This window comes from Thamnophis elegans, chromosome 4 (genome assembly GCF_009769535.1).
Source record: "Thamnophis elegans isolate rThaEle1 chromosome 4, rThaEle1.pri, whole genome shotgun sequence".
Classification (NCBI taxonomy): domain Eukaryota; kingdom Metazoa; phylum Chordata; class Lepidosauria; order Squamata; family Colubridae; genus Thamnophis; species Thamnophis elegans.
In genome coordinates, this window is record NC_045544.1 from 24549630 (window position 1) to 24572055 (window position 22426).

General features: G+C 36.7%; 1 protein-coding gene across 1 annotated transcript in view; it reads left to right on the forward strand.

Moving 5' to 3' along the window:
- The window catches only part of LOC116507949 (E3 UFM1-protein ligase 1-like), a 31379-nt gene extending 9257 nt beyond the window's left edge, over positions 1 to 22122 (forward strand). Inside the window, exons 6-16 of the mRNA XM_032216375.1 lie at positions 592 to 722; positions 2708 to 2766; positions 7207 to 7353; positions 8357 to 8532; positions 10115 to 10294; positions 11679 to 11799; positions 13268 to 13390; positions 14666 to 14786; positions 19098 to 19261; positions 20643 to 20773; positions 22057 to 22122. Of these exons, the coding sequence (XP_032072266.1) occupies positions 592 to 722; positions 2708 to 2766; positions 7207 to 7353; positions 8357 to 8532; positions 10115 to 10294; positions 11679 to 11799; positions 13268 to 13390; positions 14666 to 14786; positions 19098 to 19261; positions 20643 to 20773; positions 22057 to 22107 (1404 nt within the window). The 3' untranslated portion in view covers positions 22108 to 22122. The remainder of the gene's footprint in view (positions 1 to 591; positions 723 to 2707; positions 2767 to 7206; positions 7354 to 8356; positions 8533 to 10114; positions 10295 to 11678; positions 11800 to 13267; positions 13391 to 14665; positions 14787 to 19097; positions 19262 to 20642; positions 20774 to 22056) is intronic.
- Positions 22123 to 22426: the final 304 nt, after the last annotated feature.

The window sequence follows — 22426 nt, forward strand, 5'->3', positions numbered from 1 at the left end:
CAATCCCTGTGGTCCCTGCACACTTGGGCCAGGGGCAGGATCTCTCGTCTCTTAATACCACCATCCAAAATCAACCCAAGAGAAAGGAAATGTATCCACATAATACTGTACTGCCCACTCTCAATCTTCTGAATGTATCTAGAAGGATACTATTGTTGCATTTTTCCTAACTCAATAAGCATTATATGAAAGCCTTTATTAACCAAGCTATGATGGGTGTTGTCAGTAATAATTATTGTCCTGTCTGTTGATGTTCATGGCATATGAAACATTGTGTATTGGCGTATAAGAGAAGTAAATGGAAAGGAGCAGGACAAATTGGCACGAAGACAAATAGACAATGAGTAATAGTGGTCCATTCTTTAACATTTGAATTACACATTAACAAGGTCAATTAATCTCTAATAGGATCAAAATATTGTGCATCCAGAAGTAAAAGAATCATTTTCTTATATTAATGTACATAAAATTTGATAATGTGCAAGTTAGATATTACAAATGTGTTGAACTTAGAATTTTCACACACAAGAATTTCACCTACATAATAATGTGTAATGTGATTCTTCTCTTAATTGGTGTATTTTATTCTAGGCATTTTCTGTTCGGTTGGGAAAAATTATTCATGGCCAATTCGATCAGGAAAACCGTGGGGTGATTTTCACTAAGACATTTGTCACAAGACATCGGGCCCGTATTCGTGGTTTCTTCCGGGCTATTACCCGGTAAGTCAAAGAAAATGAAAAGATGCCTATGAGTAATTTAATGTGTTTATAAATGTCTTGGTGAAATGTGTACTTTGAAGGTACAAGTAAAATAATTTAACGTTCTGTTCTTCACAGATAGTCATGAAGTTTAGATTTGTGGAATGCCAAAAGCTTTAATGGTTTTTTTTTGTTTTTTTTGCTTAGCATCCGGCCATTCAGTTTTTAAACCAGCAGTAGCATTAGACTTATGTACCTCATCGTTTGTTTGGTACTCAACACACAAAATAGAATTTGTTCTGTCATCTGCCTAGTGACTCACTACATTATGGGAAAAGATAATTTGGTACCAGGGGTGGGTTTCAACCGGTTCACGGCGGTCCCTGCGAACCGGTTGGTCGGCGAACTCGGAAGTAAGTAACTTCTGGGAATGGCGAAGGGCCCGCCTGCGCGCCCGCGCGCGTTCCTTACCCGGTTTTGATAAGTTCTGCGCTTCCACGCATGCGCAGGACGCATACAGCACCTGCGCAATCCTCCAGGAGCAGCTGCAGCATCACACAGACGCTAGTACGCATGCGTGCGCCGCATGCGCGCACCGCACACGTTCACGAGGACGCCACCGACCCCGTTCCAACCGAACCGGTTGGAACGAGGCGAGAAACCCACCCCTGTTTGGTACCCATCGTTTTTGGTATTCGTACCTCCTGGAACTAATTAACGATGAATACCAAGGTAGCACGGTATCTATTGTGAAATGAAGTTGCATGAAAAGGTTATATTGTATGTTTTCTTTTTTACCTCATTTTAAAAGCATAAAACCTGTATTTGATTGTTTTTAAAACGTGAGACCATTAATCTTATAATAACTTTTCATAAACATTTCAATTATCAGTAAAAGTGGATGTTGGTTTAGCTTCTGAAAATATTTTCTCTAAATACATTCAAAACTATATGAGTTTCCAAAGCAGTCAACGTACTGCTTGTTAGCTGCTTTGGGCCAGTTACATTCTTGATAAAATCCTTCAAAAGTTTTAAAAGATACTACAAATATGAGATCTGTATAGAGCAATAGAAAAAAATCTGGAATGGTTTTTTACTCTCTTCATGAAGAAAGAGGGAAAAGGGAAATGGGAAAAAGGATACATTTGTACAGCTTTTTGCCCCTATTCACTTTTTACCTCTATTCCAATCTACTCTTATTTAATTTATTTTTGAAATATGGTCCCCAGACTACTGGTGATTTATAAAATTCCATCCAAGAAATTTTGTAGTCCAGAAGAGCCCAGTAGCTTCTACAATCCCTGCCTCCCTTTGTGTATCCTGACAGTTCATTTTGGGACTTAAAACTGGTTCATTGACATACAATTGATAATACAAGTAGCAACATTTTGGATACATTTACTGTAATTCTAAGTAAGTCGCACTAGGCAGAATGGTGGTCTTGCACAAGAACCCAAAAAGGGAAATATGAAGTGGCATTATGATGAAAAATACTTTTGAAATAGATTTAATTGATTATTTAATTGGATCCTTAATATTGTACTCAGAATTGTTACAATCTTAACCATCAAATTTGTACTGAGAGTTGTTATGATATGGTGTGCATAAAATAATCTATGTGGTAAATAAATGTTTAATTTGGAGTTAAATTCTATGGTATAAAAACTAGTTTATAAAGGCCTTTAAAACTAAAGATGGGAATGCATTCCATATTCATTATTTTATTTGCCGAAGGAGTCATTAAAAATAAAAACAAAGGGAGGGGTGTTAATTGGCAATCCCTGCATTTTCCAAATAGTTGCTTAGGAGTAAGCATATGCCTACTCCCTAAATTTCCACATTTTTTCATTGTATTACCATACAGTGCTAACAAACACACAAAAAGTATTGCTTATTGAGCACAGCAAACACTAGAAAATAGTTTGTCTGTACTGAAGATCATATCTGGTTATTTAGGATATGGTGACATAGTATTTGACATGATGCTTATGTCACTTCTTTCTTAGACCTACACCAATAATTAACCTAATCACCCGACATGGATTTCAGGAACATCTGCTTTACTGTGAGTTTTGCTCAGATGCCTTCTTTATTTTCCATTTAGTGAAAGTAGCATTTCAAAGTGATAACAAGCTCATGATCTATTTTCCAGCTACATCTGTAAGCAACCATATTAATTTTTTGAGTCATCTGCAGAGCTTGGGAATCAGAGATACGGTTTTTGATTGACGCTCCTTTTTCTTCAGTGGGCAATGCTCAGCTGGTACTGTTAGGGGAGGGCATGTTGGGCACTTCAGTGTGGAATGCTGGACCTTCTCTCCTATTTTATTAACAATCTATATGAGCCTGCTGGAGAAGCGCCCATCCATTTGGGATCAGATATCATCAATACTGTTGTGATGTCAAATTTTAGACGTCAATCCCAGACTGAACAGGTAATGTATAGAGATCCTGACTCAGTGGCTAGAGGCTAGAATGGGGCAAAAGAGACAAGACATCCTTTCTGAAACTTTCTTGCGCCATGGAATAGTTCATCCCTTAACTCTTGATTGGATAGCATTGCCCCTGAAGGAGGTGATGAGAGTTCCCAGGTTGTCATGTTGAATCAGAAGATGGAAGCTAAAGCCAAGACAGCCTTTGATTAACTTCAACACATTTACTACCGTATTTTTCAGAGTATAAGATGCTCCGAAGTATAAGATGCACCTAGCTTTTGGGGAGGAAAACAAGGGGGGAAATCTGCTTCTGCCCCCCAGCAATTTGCCTCCCTGCAACAAACAGCAAACAGTCCAAACAATGTACATTGTTTGTAGTGTTACATTTCAGACTACACTTGTACAGATGCTGTTAAAATTGATGTGCTTTTAGTTATAGTTATTCTCTGCTATTTAAAAGAAGATAGAATAGCACCGGGCCTCTTCTGATCAAGCATTTATTTTAAAAAGCTTCTTCATTTTATTAAGCTGTCTTGAACCATAATAAAGCAGTCTTTAAACAATAAGTCTAATCATTTGAACATTCTATAGGCATTTGCAGTTATTGACTTACCTTCCTGTAGCAAACAGCCTAATTAGCACAAGAAAAAAATATATGCTTCTGCCTCCCAGCAATTTTCCTCCTGGAGCAAACAGCAAGTTTCACTTTCAGTTTAAGCAGGCCTCCCGATCATCAGCTGTTTCAGGCTGCAGGGATTGCTATAGCCTATTGCAGCCTCCGCAAGCCCCATTTTCCCATTTTCCCCGTTTGCTGCAAGGAGGTAAATTGCTGGGAGGCAGAGGCCAAAGGGTGGGGGACAGTTGGTGGGTAGGGCTACATTCAGTGTATAAGACGCACCCAAATTTTCGCCCTCTTTTAGGGGAGAAAAAGGTGCATCTTATACTCCAAAAAATACGGTAGTTTTGTCCTTTTTAAAAAAAATGATAACCCAAACTTTGTTATACTACTGCGTGTTATTTTGTGTGGGGATAACTTTGAAAATGATTATGAGGCTACAACTGCTACAGTAAGCAATAGCTTACATATTGACATGCATTTGTCAGTTTAGCAGGACATCTGTTTAACTGGCTGCCAATTCACTTCTGTATCCAATTTAGTTGCCAGTAGACTTGGGCCCTTGTTACCTTAATTGTCATCATATAGAATTTGTTTACAGTCTAATACAGTCTAATAAAGAGGTGTTCCAAATACCTAGCCAGAAGTAAGAAGAAGATATGGGACCTTCAGATTGAACCCTCCCTCTTTAATAGCTTACCCCCAAGTTATGTGTGCCCTTACTAAACTAATGACATTGGATGATAATGAAAACAGTTAACTTCAAAAGAGGATTTGAGCTAATATGATAGATTCTTAACTTTTTGTTTATTATTGTTTTTTACAATAGAGTGTTATTTTATTAATGTTTTATCTCATGTGTTGTAAGCCACTTAGAATGAGAAGACTAAGTGACATTTTAAATAAATAAATTGGCTGATATAAACAATCTTGTTATTCTTCCAGGTTGCCTTCATTTAGTTTCTCCATGTTTAAATTTGCAATCCTGTTGAAATCATTCTTTCCACTTGATAATATTTGGAAGCCTGAAACCACATGTCATTTTTCTTAGCACCGTGTCAGATTTGTTTTTGCCACCTATCTATAGATTTTTTTTAAAAAAAAAACATAGAATTAGGTCTGATCTAGTTATTCCAGGTTTTTAGATGACTATAGCAGAGAGGTTGTTAAGGAAAAATAGGTTCTTTTATACATGTCATCACCATCATGGTAGCTGATGGTATACAAAAAGTAGTTTGCACTCTATAGTTCAATATCTGACATTTCTAGGCAGATCTAGAAAAGATTGATGCCTGAAACACTGGAGATCAACTACCTGTCATTTAGGTAATCATAAGCTAGAAAAACCAATGAATCTGACTCTGTACCATATAAGGCAGCATAGTAACATTTCTTATTAACCAATTTCATTGTATACATGATGTAGAATGACAATAAAGGCTATTATTCTTATTATTTTGGTTTATATTCTGTGTGCTCACAATTAAAACAAAGCAATTACTGATCAACAATAACAATAAAAGAATCAGTTTAAAAACCAACTAAAGTCATTCATTCACCTAAAAAGGCTTCAGAAAAGAAGAATACTATAACACTCAAGGTACAGGTAGTCTCAACTTACAACAGTTCATTAATGACCACTCAAAGTTATAACAGCACTGAGAAAGGTGAGTTACGACTGTTTTTCAGACTTACGACCTTTGTAGCAGCCCCATGTGATCAAAATTCAGATGCTTGGCAACTGGTTCATACTTATGACTGTTGCTGTATCCCAAGGTCATGTTGCAACCTTCTGACAAGCAGCCAATAGGAAAGCCAGATTCACTTAACAACCTTGATACTAACTTAACAACTGCAATGATTTATTTAATAACTGTGGCAAGAAAAGTCGTAAAATTGGGGTAAAACTCACTTAACAAATGTCTCACTTAGCAACAGAAATTTTGGGCTCAATTGTGGTTGGAAGTCGAGGACTACCAGTAATTGCCTCTGCTCTTCAATGCAGAGATTGGGAAGAATGTGTCTTTTTTTTCCCTACTCTAGGAAGAGGCCTTGAGCTTTCTTTGATCATCATTCAACTATTTCAGCCTTATTCACATGTTACTTTCTATTATCCCTAAAGGAGCCCAGAGCATTTTGTTCTTGCCGTTCAACCACTTTGTTGTCTGTCCTTGACAGAAAACAGAATAGCCATGCTATCAATAGTGTACAATGGTTGTTTCCTTGAATGCAGTGAACTGGATTCAGTTGCGTACCCATTTAAAATAGATTCATTGAAGTCCATGAAATGTCATCCTAATTTGTTTTGGAGCCAATTGCTTAGCTCACTCAAAAGTCTGGTGTTCTTAGTTCTAAAGTGCTATTCTCAGAAAGAAATTATTGTCTAAACTCAAAATGACTCTGTTAGAAAACATGTTGCTATGAAACCTATTTTTATTAAAATAATGGATGTTACAAAGCAAATTTCTAGGGACTTTATGTCAACAAGCTGAATTCTGATGTGTATAACTTGCTTCTCAAAGTCCAGAAGCTTTCTAACAAGGGGATCAAAAACCCAAGAAAACACACATCATAACCTTTCATTTCACTTCAGTCTTACTTGTTTTTGGAGCTTAAGTATTGCAATAGTGAGAGAGATCTGCAACTATTTGCTTTAAAAAATCTGGCTGATATTCCCTGTGCTTATTTTAAGACCTGGTTGTTAGCTATGTTCTGTTTTTTTAATATATAAATTGTCTGTAAATTTATGAAGCAAAAAAGGCATATGTACAATATGTCGGAATCCATAGCTTTTAGTATTTTGTAATACAGTACAGAATATACTCATTAAAGGAAATAAGTTCACAAAAATATATGAAAGTTACTGCTTGAAAATCTATACATATTAGAAAAGAAGATTCCCAAAAATGTGCACACAAATATGTATGAATTGTCATGCTTATTTTTTTTTACGGCTGAATTTATTAGCTGATGCAGAAATGGGACTAAACCTGTAGAAAATGCCCCACTGATGATGTAAGAGTAGATGGCAGAATATATAGAAATACATTGTCATTTAATCTAAGGCCAGGAACATGACTAGAAGCACTTCTCCATTTCCCTTTTTAAGCATTTGAATTTTGACTTTTGATAGCCATTATAAGAGACAGATGGGATTTGTAAAATAAAATAAAAAAATTTACACATTAAAAATCACATTGAGAAATCTGTAATCCAAACTTTCATGCTTCCAAATTACAAATCAAGCCGGAAACTAAGCAAATCCTGCCTTAAACTATATAAGTTCACAAAAGAAACCCAGTTGTAGACCATTAAATGTGCTTAACTACTGTGTTCTGTGAGCTGTATACCTGAAACGTAAGGGGACATACCTTATTATTGCAGCTAAATTTGTTTTCATGATTTCTTTGTAAATCTTTCTAATACTGCGGCTGCTTCATTTTTCCCCCCTCAGCTTTGCTTGAAGAACTTATTAATTCTGGATGTCTAAAAGGCACAGTGGTTGGTGGAAGGCAAGATAAAGCTGTGTTTATCCCTGACATTTACGCCAGAACTCAGAGTAATTGGGTGGATTCATTTTTCAAGCAAAATGGTTATTTAGGTAACAAAATCCTTTGTTTTAAAACAATTAAGAGAAATATATCTTAGATATTGTTTGTACACTTGTCAGTTCTCATTATCCTCGTGTACACATTTGTATGGCCAAGAAAAAAACTGCAGTAACTAGGGAAAACATGAATTCTTAAAAGGTTAGCATCACTAAACAGTAATTTTTACATTTGCTCTTTAATGTTCTCCTGTTAGAGGATTTTGACCATTTTTATGAAAAGAAAGAAAGCGCATACTTGGGACTGGAATCTGCCTATGATTCCTGAATTAGGAGTCACAATCACTAATTATTACATTCTCAGAAAGAGGGGAATATGTTCCTTTTTCTCCGGTAAAATAGAAAGAATTGAGAAATGTTCTAATAGCTTCATCAAAGCCCATGAATACAGATTCTAAAAGCAGTTTCTGGCTCAGAAAAATAATATATTGCTTTCTCATTTACCGTATAGGAGCTGGTAAACAGTTTATTGTGAAGGGCAAAGCTGGTGGCAATCTGAGTTGTAGAAGGCTATATAGATAGAACTGCCCTTCATTTTTGGAATAAAGCTAAGATTGCTTTGACCACAATTCAGTGGTCAAAGCAGCCTTTGGGCATAAGAAAGTTTCTAAAACTGGGATGTTCTGGGGGGAAAATGGGGTGGTCTGTATAGCAGGTTCCCTCTTTGCAGTAGATATTATTTGCTCTTAGTACTGTTTTCCTTAATGTGTTAATGGCTAGCAAGCTGATTGATATTGCTTTTAGGGTTTGATTATTTATTTTTGTATTACCTTTTGTATTAATAAAAGTGCCTCAGAGCTTTTTTGGAATTTAGTAGCATATAAATTGCAGAAATAAATAAAATAAGTTGAAGATAACAGGCTTTTAGGTAAGCTCAGAATAAAATTCACAGCCAATATATAAAGAAGGGTCTAGAATCCACTCAGAAGTAAATATTACACACACACACATACACACACACACTTAATACTTTGTATGTCATTATATAATTTTGTAGAATTCGATGCATTGTCAAGACTTGGCATCCCTGATCCTGTGAGCTACATAAAGAAAAAATACAAGTCTTTGCCAATTTTGTTTCTGAAAGCATCTTGTGTTGGTCATGAAATTTTGGATCAGGTGGAGGCATCTGTGGATGAAGCCATCAGTTCTGGTCTGTGGGTGGATATTATGGTATGCTTATCCTGACTTTTGATTAGTTTTATTGTTGAGAAATAAGATCTAGTTTTCAGTGACATATGTTATCTAGAACGTCCTACATTCAATCCCAAATATATGTGAGAAGGGCTGAGAAAGAGTCTGGAATTAAATCTTACAGAGTACTTCCAATCATAATATGAGATATGATGTACCTGTATTTGTATGTAGTTCTATAATATAATAATGTGTGTCTAATTGTGACAGATAGAAATAGTGTAAGTTCTAGAAGTACAGCCTCTCAAAGTGTGAGAATGTTGAAAATCATTCGACAAACATTTATTCGAATTTGAAAAGTATTACGGGTCTAATTTAAAAGAGTACCTTATGTCAAATCAATATTTAACCTGAGCAATAAAACATAATGCTGTTTGAAGTGCTATTTTCTTACAAATCTTAAATGAACAGATTTATTTCTTAAGATATCCTTCTATATAATATCAGTGACATACTTTGTGTTGCTTCATGATTCAGTTGGGAAGAAGAATGTATTTTATATTTTGAAATTCTATCAGATTTCTTTGAAGGCTGAAATCTGATTTCTGTTTTATCAGCCCTTTAGAAAGCATTTGATATTAAATGTCTTTGAATAAATGTAGGGGTAAAATTTAAGTCGATTGTTACGCAGAGACCTGAATGAGATTATGATTCCTAAATTAATAATGTACCTTGCTTATGCTCAATAGTAATTTATAATTTACATTGTTTTTACTACCAGCTTGAACTATTTCATCCTATTGCGGGACTTTGTCAAAAAGCACAATTATTTTACTGTTATAAATGACTGTTGAATTTTACTGTATGTCTGGAGCTATTAGAATGGAGCTGCAGTAATAATTTTTTCACTTCCCTGTAGCAAGACATACTAGATATATACCTGTCCTCATCCTAATAGAATTATTGCTTGAAACCAACTTCTTACAACCAAATATTTGAGTTACAATAACTTAACTTATATTTTAATATTAGTTTGTCTTAGTCTGCTCCTTTTCTTTATTTATGTTAAAGTGTGCTCACTGTTAAAATCTTGGGAGTTTTTCTTTATGTATTCTCACATACAATTACATCTATTCAAATTTATATAGATATAATACAAGATAATATCAGTATCAAAATTAGCTTAATTCTGCAGTATGATTAGTCAAACTTGATTTATCCAGATGTGTATGTGGATTTCTACAATCATCACATGATGTTATCCAGCATCATGTTAATATTTTTATACCAGTTGTTGGAGATGTAAAATTTTGAATAAGGTTAGTTACTTTTATGAAACTGAGATTTATATTGATACATTCTGTGCCAGGTTGCTATCATATATCAGATTTACAAATGACTGCTTATATGTTGTAACAATCAAATAAGGAGGATGGCACCAAAAAGCAAAAAGAAATTTCAAAATACTATGATAAAAGTTTATCATATCGGTAGTATTTTGAAATTTAAATATATTTTGCATACACTCTGAAGTGCTTACTTGATTTTTAAAATATTTTAGGTGGTTCATTAACCAATAAATGTAATCTTGAATATGACTGTTTTTGTTTTGTGATCCTAGCCTCTTCTTCCAAGTTCATTATCTGTAGAAGATGCCGGTATGTTGCTTCAGCAAGTGATGAGAGCCTTCAATAAGCAACCTTCAGCCTTGGTCTTTGGTGACACTAATGTAGTCAGTGAGAAATTTATCAGCAGCTGTGCTGATTTGTTTAGTGATCTTATGCACCAGAAAGCTGAAAAGGTTGGTTTACTGAGCGTAACATTTCAAAACAATCCTTGGAGAAGATTGCTTGCCTAATTTATAATTTCTAAGAGGGTAGCCTAAGCAAAATTGCAGCCAAGACATACATACTGTAAGTAATTTTGTGAAGCGTTGGGGGTATAAAGTGTAAACATTTCTCTGCAGGAAAAATAGCCATTTAGAGTGAAAGATAGTGAGATTAAATGTTTCCTATCAAAAACTGACATAATGCAGTATGTAGTGTCCAAGATAATAGTGATGAATTTGGATCTGACACATATGTTACTTTCCCAGAGATTATTTGAGCTTGTATCCATTATCAAAATATAATAATCATTCCCCATCAGAGAAAAGAATATCTAGTTCAGTATCGTCTTTCTAAAGATAGCCAGATAGCCCTAGGAAACCTCTTTGCTAATTGATATAAAGCTTTGGCCTTTTCCTGTTTATTCTTTACTGTTATGCAAAGATGCAATACTTTGCCACTGGGTCTCTTCCAAAGTGTCTCAACTGATGGACTCGAGACAACGTTGCAGATAAATATGTACAACAGAGAGGGAACAATGGTTTCTGTGTCTGCAGAAATATATAGACAGGTTTTGTTTTTGGTTTTAAATCAGAAACACAAAGCAAAGTGGCTCATCATGCACCTGCAAACCAACAAATGAACAGCTGTCCAAAAAGAGATGATTTGCAAAACGTCTTCTAAAGGACTTGTCCTGAGCATTTTTTTATTTGCCTATCTCTGAACAAGGCTACAGACATACATTTTTATAACTAGAACTGCTGCCTGATGGGGAGAAGGGTGCACCAATGACTTAGCTTACAGTTTTTATGTCATGGAGTAAGGGTGAGTTCCTACTAGTGTTGGTACTGGTTCACTTCACACGTTGCTAGCACGTGCAAGTTTACTGTAAATTGTTCTGTGCAAAGATCATTAAAAGCTAATAAAAAGCCTGCCAGCAGCAAAGACCAGGGAGCCAGTTTGGGGGCGTGGCCAGCCTGGATTGCTGCTGGTTCTGCGACCTAGGCCAAATTATCACTACCGGTTCTCCTGGACTGGTGCGAGCCAGTAGAAACCCACCCGTGACATGGATGGTATATTTGAACTGCAGATTGTTCATAGATCTCATAGCTGTCCAAACCATTTCCACATTATATAATGTTACTAGGTTTAGCTTCAATTGAATCACAGATTCTATATGCATTTCTGGGTCTAGAATTTAAATGAGATAAATTTGGACCTTCCGTGATTGATTTCATACTGCTCCAAACTTCTTTGTGTCTCAGGCTAAAACTAAACTGATGGGAAGATAACTGAAAATCTTGACAACCCACAGGAATTCTTAATATAACACATATTTGGATATGGTCTTCATTTCAGGAAATGAAAAATGACCCCGTTCATTTAATCACAGAAGAGGACCTGAAACAGTCTGCTCTTATAGAAAACACATTTTTGAGCAGAAAAGACAAAAAGGATGAAAGAAGGAAGAAAGCCACAGGTAAAAAAGACATAATCATGGGTATCCAAAATAGTTTGTACTCATCTCATCTGGGACAATCTGGGCTTCCAATATAAACTTTGAGTTTTAGATATCTGTTCTAGACATGGCAGGAAACTGAATGGTCTTTCAGATGTGGACAAGTTCCATTTTTTTTCTGAACAGAACTGTTTCTAATGTTTTGTTCTCTTTGATGTGATGGTTGGAACCGATCTTGCCTGTTGTAGTTGACTTGTTATCTTTTGAATTTCCTGTTTGAAGCTGACCAACAGTAGGAACAGTGGTGTCCTTTCTGCTGTTGCCCTAAGGAGACTGGGATTTAGCTAGAATTTGGGGTGGTGACCTAGTTTAGGCAGGTCAGGTAATTGTTTGAGTAATGAAATGTCTGCAAGAAAGCAACCAAGGTCACAGAGCACCAAGGACCCCTTGTAAGTCTTTCTATTATGCTGCTGAGGAGATAGTAGCATGGTACATGTTTACTCGGAGTTAAAGCCCTCTGGCTTTTCTGCCTTCAAAAGCATTTTATTCCTCTCTCAGCCCTCATTCTTAAAATTTGTGAGTCTTCTGGAATAGGGGTTGCGGGCAGTGGAAATTTATGGTGGGAAGAAAGAGAAGAAAGTCCCATTGAACAAATAACAAAAATTTTGTTAGCGTGGATTGCATGAAACTCAGTGCATGATGGTCCTTCTGTTAAGTGATAATTTATCACAGGGTAGATAGCTAAAAGACAGTTTTGTTCTTCAATAACAATAAAGGAACAAACACAAAACATGTTTCGAAGAATGCACTTTATTCAGGCATTTCTTTGTAAAAAATGTTTTAATATCAACATTTAAGCCCTCAATAACAATGCCGCTCTGTAATTTTTATGCTTACAACTATTTAGTGGAGTGTACATCTAAAGCATTTGAATATAGCTTGTAGCTAAAATGTTTTGGCTAGTTAATTGAAGTCATTTTATACGAAAAATACTACAGGACATTGTTCTGTTTAGATTACTTACAATAATCGTTCCCCCTCTTTTGAAAAACAGTGTTATTTTAATTCCAATGTTGGAGATTTAAATGTGTTTCCTTTCATTCCTAAGCAAATGTATGATTGAAGTCTTGCTATAGATGTTGCTCTCTTTTTCCTAGTAACTGTTTGATTTACATAGAAGTTACATTTTGCAACCATTTCTTACATATATTTTATGGCGGAAAAGAAAAATTAGAATAAATATTGAACTATTATGTTCCTAGTGCGCTTTAATTCATTATTGTGCAATCATGTCACAGTGGCTTTTTACTAATTCCATGCATACTTTTATAAATTTAGGACTACTGTTTTTTTTCCTGTTTGTTTTCACAAGGATATCAGTTCCATTTCATTATGTTTATGAAAATAGATGATGTTCTATGAATATGTTCCGTGAATATGACTTGACTCATTCATATGGCCAATGGTAACTATATTGTTTTTCCACCAGAGGGCACTGGAAGGGTGAGAGATAGTGGTGGTGGAAATGCTAGAGAAATCAAAACTAAAAAAAACAAAAAAAAGGGAAGAAAAGATGCCGATAGTGATGACGAGGCACAAGCAAGTAGCACAAGTAAGTAGTGCGTGCTTTGATTATGCTACCTTTTGTAGTTTTCTAAGTCTATTTTGTGTTTCATTTTATTTGAATTTATCATAAAATGCATGCCTACAAAAATGTGTATGTATATGAACATACCCTCATTAAAGAGTTAACTATATTAGTATGATGATGATTTTTATAGATAATTCTTTGAAAAGTGTCTTGAAGTAAATTAAGGGCAATGTGGAAATGACACTTCATGAAAAGATCTATCTGAAATAGTGAAGAAATGAACCTGAACAAGAAATCCCAATATACAACTCTTTAGCAATTTTAAATTGTAATTAATGTTTACCTTAAAGAATTACATCTGATGGTGCTATGCAAAGCATTTGAAGGAAGGGGCTGCTTTAATAATTCAAGGAGAGATGAATCATTTACTCTTTGTATGTTGTGAAGCATCTTAACAGCAATAGCAGTATATACTGCTTCATAGTGCTTTACAGCCCTTTCTAAGCAGTTTACAGAGTCAGCATAATGCCCCCCAAAATCTGGGTCCTCATTTTACCGACCTGAGAAGGATGGAAGGCTGAGTCAACCTTGAGCCTGGTGAGATTCGAATTGTCGAACCACTGGCAGCTGGCAGTCAGCAGAAGTAGCCTGCAGTACTACATTATAACCACTGTGCCACCACTGCTCTTAATCAAACACTTTGCCCAGCCCCAATACCAGAGCACATTATTTGCACCAAGTAGCAGTGATGGTCATTTAAACAAGTAGTTTGGGATAGGAAATCCCATTTTATTAAGCCTCTCTCATAGACTGTTTTCCTGGATGAAATAATTAAAGATTTTGAGTCACACCTGTCTCCTGGTGGCTTCACATTCACATCCATGTAGTTTTTGTGGCATCTGTTCAGAACTGGTTTGCTATGAATTTTTCCAGGATGCTTCTCAGTTTCCTAATCCAACTTACAACTATAGTTCCTAAATTATCTGTAGACTAAGTACTAACTAGTTTTGACCACACTTGCCTTTTCAAGATCAGCCAAGACTATTTAAATAATACACCTATCTGTGTTTTGAATTCAATTCATCACCATAACTTTATAAGAAACAAACCTTAGATTTGCATGAACATATCCATCATTTAGAATAATTTTGAAGAAATGCTCAGCACCTAATGTTTTTCTGCATTGATATTAAGATGACTTTATTTTGCACTAGCTTTTACTGTAAAGATCTAATAGCTTCTTCTATCTATAAGGATCTGTTAAGTCAATTAGAAATGTTTGTCATGTTATGACAGGTAGGAGCAAGCAACTTGAGATCCATTTTATGTCACAAGAAGAAATTGAGGATGTTTTAAGAAAGCACATAAGGGACTGTCCTGAAGAGCTCATCACAGAACTTGCGGGTCATCTAATCAGGTAGCTGCAATCATTTATCTTGGGAAAATAATAAACTGCATCTCTTGTACAGAGAGACATCTACAAAAGCAGCAGAGGGCAAGTGACAAAATCTTCATTGAGACATACATTCCATTCCTTAGATACTTGGTGGCCATTTCACAATGCAAGAATGGAGAGAGTTTGTATTGTGAAATCTCAATGGGATTTTTGTCATTGCTGCAGTTAGAAATGGATGCCTGCACCTGTATTGCCCACAACTGGCCAAGCAGAAACCCAGCATTCCATTTTGTAAGGAATACATAGAACATGGAAGGGCAGAAACATTTTTCGTAGTTTGTAATATTACTCAGGTATGGATCATTGCAATGTTTGTTCTTTCCGGAGAGAAAGAAATTTATATTATCTTAGACCAGGGGTGTCAAACTTGCAGCCCGCAGGCCAGATATGTCACATGCTGACCACGCCCATGCCCAGTTTAGCAAAGGGGCGGGGAGTCGCGATACGTCATGTGACACTGTGACGACATGAATTTGACACCCCTGTTTTAAGACTATCCAGTAACTAGCTGAGGATATTCTGTTAGATGCAGTGCATTGATAAATTCATGCATCTTTCATAGTTTTTCCTACACACATATAGACGTACAATAGGTGCTTAGAATCACTCTCCATACATGTCTAAAGAGCATTTTGTTCTCACTTTGACAGCAGTTGCATGTTACTAATTTTTCTCTAACTCACAGATTTGTGACTTTTTGTGAAAGGGTAATTCGATGTCAAGTGGTCTTATTTCAGAAAAGTGCCCAGTTTGACCGTCCCAGATTTTGATGAATTTTGGTGTGAACATGCACACACATCCTCAGTGAACATTGGTAAAGTGTTACATTTGCCAATGCAATCCTTGCAGAAATATAGTCATTTGTTTGACCCCCATACAGCAGCCTTCTACAGTGTGACTCTGAGGTTTCAGCAACTTTGAGACATAATATCTCTGGCAATATTTTGTTGAGAGAAATAAAACTTGGCCATCTTGTACAACTTGTTGTTCTCCATTAAACAAAACAATAAAAACATTGTCATGAGCAATCTCCATCTAGGTAAGCTGGAGCAAAGTTGGCTAAAAACGACTGGCTTGAAAAAAGGTTAAAGTTTGGCTTTTTATATCTCTGAAAGGAAACGTATGAGAAATGTGAACCTTTGTGCGTAATAACTTAGCAACACAAGGTTTTTGAATATAAAATTTCATTCTCCTACTGGTTTCCAATAGTTCACAAATTAAATGTAAAGTTGATGGTTTTTGTAAAAATGCCAAAAATAGGGTATCTTCAGCCCACTTTTAGAAAAAAAAAAGACCTTCTGGAAACTCTGTTAAATCATTCTCATTAGAAAGAGCATGTTTCAGTGCCCCTAAAAAAGTAAGGTTGGTTTTTCATCGCTGACGTATAAAGCCCTAAATACAGGGATAAAGTTGAGGACTTTGTATGGCAATGTCACATGCATTCATTGAAATCTGTGATGGTTGAGTAGGGAGCCCCAGACCACTTGACATGGAATGACCCAAAACCTTTGTAAATATACTGCTCAAAAAATAATAAAGGAAACACTTAAACAACACAATGTAACTCCAAGTCAATCATACATCTGTGAAATCAAACTGTCCACTTAGGTAGCAACACTGACTGACAATCAATTTCACATGCTGTTGTGCAAATGGAATAGACAACAGGTGGAAAGCATAGGCAGTTAGCAAGACATCCCCAATAAAGGAGTGGTTCTGCAGGTGGTGATCACAGACCACTTCTCAGTTCCTATGCTTTCTGGCTGATGGTTTGGTCACTTTTGAATGCTGGCGGTGCTTTCACTCTAATGGTAGCATGAGACGGAGTCTACAACCCACACAAGTGGCTCAGGTAGTGCAGCTCATCTAGGATGGCACATCAATGCGAGCTGTGGCAAGAAGGTTTGCTATGTCTGTCAGCGTAGTGTCCAGAGCATAGAGGCACTACCAGAAGACAGGCCAGTACATCAGGAGACATGGAGGAGGCCGTAGGAGGTCAACAACACAGCATCAGGACTGCTACCTCTGCCTTTGTGCAAGGAGGGACAGGAGGAGCACTGCCAGAGCCCTGAAAAATGACCTCCAGTGGGCCACAAATGTGCATATGGCTGCTCAAATGGTCAGAAACAGACTCCATAGAGTCTGGATGGTATGAGGGCCCGATGTCCACAGGTGGGGGTTGTGCTTACAGCCCAACACCATGCAGGACGTTTGGCATTTGCCAGAGAACACCAAGATTGGCAAATTCGCCACTGGCGCCCTGTGCTCTTCACAGATGAAAGCGGGTTCACACTGAGCACATGTGACAGACGTGACAGGGTCTGGAGACGCCATGGAGAACGTTCTGCTGTCTGCAACATCCTCCAGCATGACCGGTTTGGCAGTGAGTCAATAATGTTGTGGGGTGGCATTTATTTAGGGGGCAGCACAGCCCTCCATGTGCTCGCCAGAGGTAGCCTGACTGCCATTAGGTACCGAGATGAGATCCTCAGACTCCTTGTGAGACCATATGCTGGTGCGGTTGGCCCTGGGTTCCTCCTAATGCAAGACAATGCTAGACCTCCTGTGGCTGGAGTGTGTCAGCAGTTCCTGCAAGACGAAGGCATTGATGCTATGGACTGCCTGCCCATTCCACAGAGCTGAATCCAATTGAGCACATCTGGGACATCATGTCTCGCTCCATCCACCAATGCCACATTGCACCAGACTGTCCAGGAGTTGAGGGATGCTTTAGTCCAGGTGTGGGAGGAGATCCCTCAGGAGACCATCCATCACCTCATCGGGAGCATGCCCAGGCATTGTAGGGAGGTCATACAGGCATGTGGAGGCCACACACGCTACTGAGACTCATTTTGACTTGTTTGAAGGACATTACATCAAAGTTGGATCAGCCTGTAGTGTTTTTTTCCACTTTAATTTTGAGTGTAACTCCAAATCCAGACCTCCATAGGTTGCTAAATTTGATTTCCATTGATAATTTTTGTGTGGGTTTGTTGTCAGCACATTCAACTATATAATGAACAAAGTATTTAATAAGAATATTTTATTCATTCAGATCCAGGATGTCTTATTTTTGTGTTCCCTTTATTTTTTTTGAGCAGTGTATAAAAAGAGCTAAGAAGATGCTTATCTTGGTTAGAAGGATAGAAATATAGATATAGTCATCATGGACTAAAAATAGTCTCTGGTTTGTTCTGCAAGTGTATTCTGATTGTTTTGTAATCCTCTAGCTTTATCTAGAGCTTGTAACTTGTAGCTTGATTGCAATTTCACAGTGCAAGAATGGAGAGAGTCTGTGCTTTCTTAGATTCCTTCATGGTTCATGACCTGAAATCTTCCACAAACCAGGTGTTCATTCCTTCAAGCAGCTCCATCTGATGAGTGAAAATGCTCCTGCTTTGTTAGGCATTAATGCCCCTGAAGAAATGAAACTTCTTTCTTGATTCTTGTTTTATTGATTTTTAAATTGTTTTGATCAATCGTCATATCCCAAGAAAAAGTGAATGCTGCTATTAGTATCCAGCAACTTCAAATGGATATTAGAAAAGTATCCCTGAAATAGCTAACCTTTGATTCCAGGAATTGCACAGGATGGATCAACTGGCCTATAAAACTGTCTAACACCAGAGGAAATGGAGCCATGGATTCTGTATTTTCCCTCCACTCCCTTGAACACACACATGCGCACAAGCACACATACACACACACATACACACACAAAATTTTCCCACCCACTATCAACCCTTCAGGATAGACCAACCTAGAAAACCAAAATCACATAGGCCTATATTACTTTTTTTATATGATTATAGTAACAGAATCTTGAATGCATTTCCTCCTCCTTTTACCTTTGTGAGAATGTGTCAAATTTTTTTCCCTAGGTTATATTTCTTCCCCAGATTCAGGTTTTTTTAAAATCTCATCATTGTCTTGGTAGCAGCTCTTCCTCCTATCCCTCCAGTTCATTCTGTCTGCCTCTTATGCCTACTGGGAAAATTAATTTTAACAAGGCCAATAAGACACAAAGTACTGCCGGGCTAATTGTTTTTCGTGCCTGGGCATTCTGCCACCTAGTATGGGGTCCTTCCCTTTCCTATATTTATTGGAAGCCATTCAGTCCTCTGTACTGACAGATGTGAAGGTCAGCCTGACATCAGCAGTTCTCTGATTCAAGACAAGCCTGTTTTGTTTTAACAGTCTATCACTTTTGGACCAATGGTTGGTTTCTGCTAATTGTCACCCTGTATTCTGCTTCCTTCTCCTCTCCTTAAGGCCCTTAACAAAGAACTATCAAGAAGTGTTGCGTTCTGTATTTTTTTCCTCAACTTCTCACTCCGGAGCTAGCAGAAAAAGGACCATTAAGGATTTACAGGAAGAAGTTTCCAATTTGTATAACAATATCCGGTTATTTGAAAAAGGAGCAAAACATTTCACAGGTGAGATAAAGAGTTTTCATAACAACAAAATAAATACCGTATTTTTCGGAGTATAAGACACACTGGAGTATAAGATGCACTAAGGTTTTGAAGAGGCAATTTTTTTTAAAAAGATAGGGAGAGAGAGAGAAATACAGTAGGTAGGTAGGGAGAGAGAGGGAATATACAGATAGGTAGAGAGAGAGAAACACAGTAGGTAGGGAGAGAGAAAGAGAGAGAGGGTAGGTAGGTAGATAGATAGAGGGATATATATAGAGAGAAATACAGTAGGGAGAGAGAGAGAGAGGGTAGGTAAGTAGGTAGGTAGATAGGTAGGTAGGTAGGTAGGTAGATGTTTCCAGGTGTATTTATCCATGTGCTGGAGAAGGAAATCTGACAACCTGCAGCACCTAAGACTTGTTGCTGCTGGCACAGCACTTGATCAATGTAATTCTCATCAATCACTCTAACTTAAAGAGCTTTCTGAAAGGGGAGGGGGGAGTTTTTGCACTCTGCAAACCTTCCCAAAACGGCCCATTTTTTCGTGAAAACGGGCATTTTTTTTTCAAATAAAAGACATGAATAACCTTGGGGGGAGGGGCTTGCAGAGTGCTCCTGGCCCATTTTTGCTCATTTCTGCCCTCCCCAGCCCCCAGGAGTTCTTTGAAAGCCTCCATAAGGGTATGCACAGCCATTTTGGTGAAGGGGGTGGGACTTCGGGAGGCAAAAAATGATATATTCGATGTATAAGACGCACCCAGATTTTCAGCTTCTTTTTTGAGGAAAAAAGGTGTGTCTTATACTCCGAAAAATACGGTAAGCATTTACTGTGCAGTATCTGAAGTGCCCCCATTTTTTGTTCCAGGTTTATTTCACCTCTTTGTTTCATATGAACCATTTTTATTGTTTGCTAACTGTTTTGATTTCCAGCTAGTTGATGATCCTGCTCCTTCAATTTTCTTAGACCATTTTCTGCTACAGCTTTGGCTGATTTTTTTTTCTGGTCTTCTCTCTGCTACTTCATCTCTACAATATTTTTGTGTTGATCTTTATTGATTCTGTAATTTGTGATTTACATAGTATGGGTTGTTGTTGTTGTTTTGTCAGCTGAAAGCAGGATGTCCTAGTTTGAAATATTTGACATTGCCAACAAGCTTTTCATGCTCTTTGATGTCGCATTTTAATAATAAAAGCAGCTGAACATAGAGTTTCGCAGTGTGATCCAACGAAAGTTTACTGGTTATAAAGGGATAACTATAGCAATTTTTTTTTTAATTTCGAGATTTCTATTTTGCCATTTAATCCATATATACATATTATTCTGAAATTAGATTGTGCAGATTTCTTACGTAATGTGCTGATTTTAAACTAGCATTTTAATAATAGAAATTTTATTTTACAGACGAGACACAAAATAACATTGCAAAACACATGCTGAAAACAGTTTGTACAGATATCACTAATCTTATTTTCAACTTCCTTGCTGCTGATGTAATGATGGCAGCTGATGATTACACCACCCTTACAATTGAGGTACAACAATGCAATTTTCTGTAGTGTCTTGGTTCTTAAAGAATGATGGGTTTCCAAGCTGTGCAAGAAATCACAATGTAACACAACAGATGCTTTTCAATGTGTCACTTGTTGATCCTACTATACAGGTTTTGTTTTAATTGTACTGCTGCTAAATTGTTTCCATGCACTGTTAAAGGTGATGGTTATTCCTACAAATTACTAAATGGTTTCAGATCAGGATATCTGAAATATCACCCATTTTTCTAAAAACCTGCCAATTTTTGTTGTTGTTCTGTCACTAAGTCATGGTCAATTCTTCATGACACCATGGACCATAGCAAGCCAGGGCCCCCTGTCCCCCACTGTCCTTACACTACCAGTGTGATGTTTTCAGCAAGCTGGAAATATTATTTCCTTTTTAATTATTGTAAAATGACTTCAAATGGATTTGCTTTAACCTTCTCTCTTAAAGGGTTCAGGTTCCTCCATTCCTGTTTTTCTTATTTTAGCTTTTTTGAAAATCAATTTAAGTTATAAGTTGTAAATGATAAATTTTGGTGAGTTTTGGAAGATTCTGAAGGCCATAATCAAACACAGTGAAACATGGTACCTGTCAAGATTTTAAAATTAACTGTAAATGGGCAGTTCTAATTGCAGTTTGAAACTTAAACATATCTTAAATATGTAGAAATAATCTAAACAAGAAAAATTAAGCCAAGTATTGTATCATTTAGAATTAAGTAGCTATGAGTTAGGTATCTTCCTTCCTCTCAGATAAGTAGCTAAGAATAAACTTTTCAATATTTCCTGTCTGTTTCCAGAGTAGCATGTAATTAAAAAATTATTTAGGTCATTATCATTCAATTCTTTCCTTATTTATAAAAATAAGGAAGAGCTAAATTAGGGAAAATAAATTACACGTGTGTGCACACATACACACTACAGTTTTTAGAATATACTAGTTGATAACCCAGCGATACCCAGGTATTTATTTGTAGGGAGAAAATGTTCGGACCAAATGTAATTTCTAATGTTGGATTTTCCCCCTTACCAGAGGGAGCCCCTTTGTGAACTACTGTGAAACCGTTACCATGGCAACTCCACTTGCTGTACAGTAGAAGCCAAGTTTGGTTGAAATTGCTCGAGGCATTCTAGAGTTATGCTGCAACATACACACATACACACAGCCATTTATATATAAATATTTGTGAAATATTTAAGCATTTTCGGAAATAAATATGTTAGACCTTGAAACCTTACATTATCTTTAACATGTTATATTCTTTTTGAAACTCAAATAGATGAGGAAGAAAATTTTAAGTACATTATCTGAAGAGATGAGAGTCCTTTAACAAAGCTCCATGTTTCTCTGAATGGCAAGGTAAGTTCTAAGTTCCAAGTTATTTTGTAATTAATTTGTTGAAGGATATTGTTAATTAGTTATTAGCTTAATAACATTTTGAAATATGTAGATATTAACTCTGAATCACTCTTTCCCAACCACTATTAGGTTAGTAAAAGTCCAACTGGGGGAAAATGTCATTTTATATGCATAGAAATCAAAATGGAGATGAAGTTAAGGACACCAATGATTGAAAATTAATTTTAATGTCTATTCAGAGGAAGAGAGTTATAAAATTATAGAACTTCCTAATAGGAATAGGAAACGTT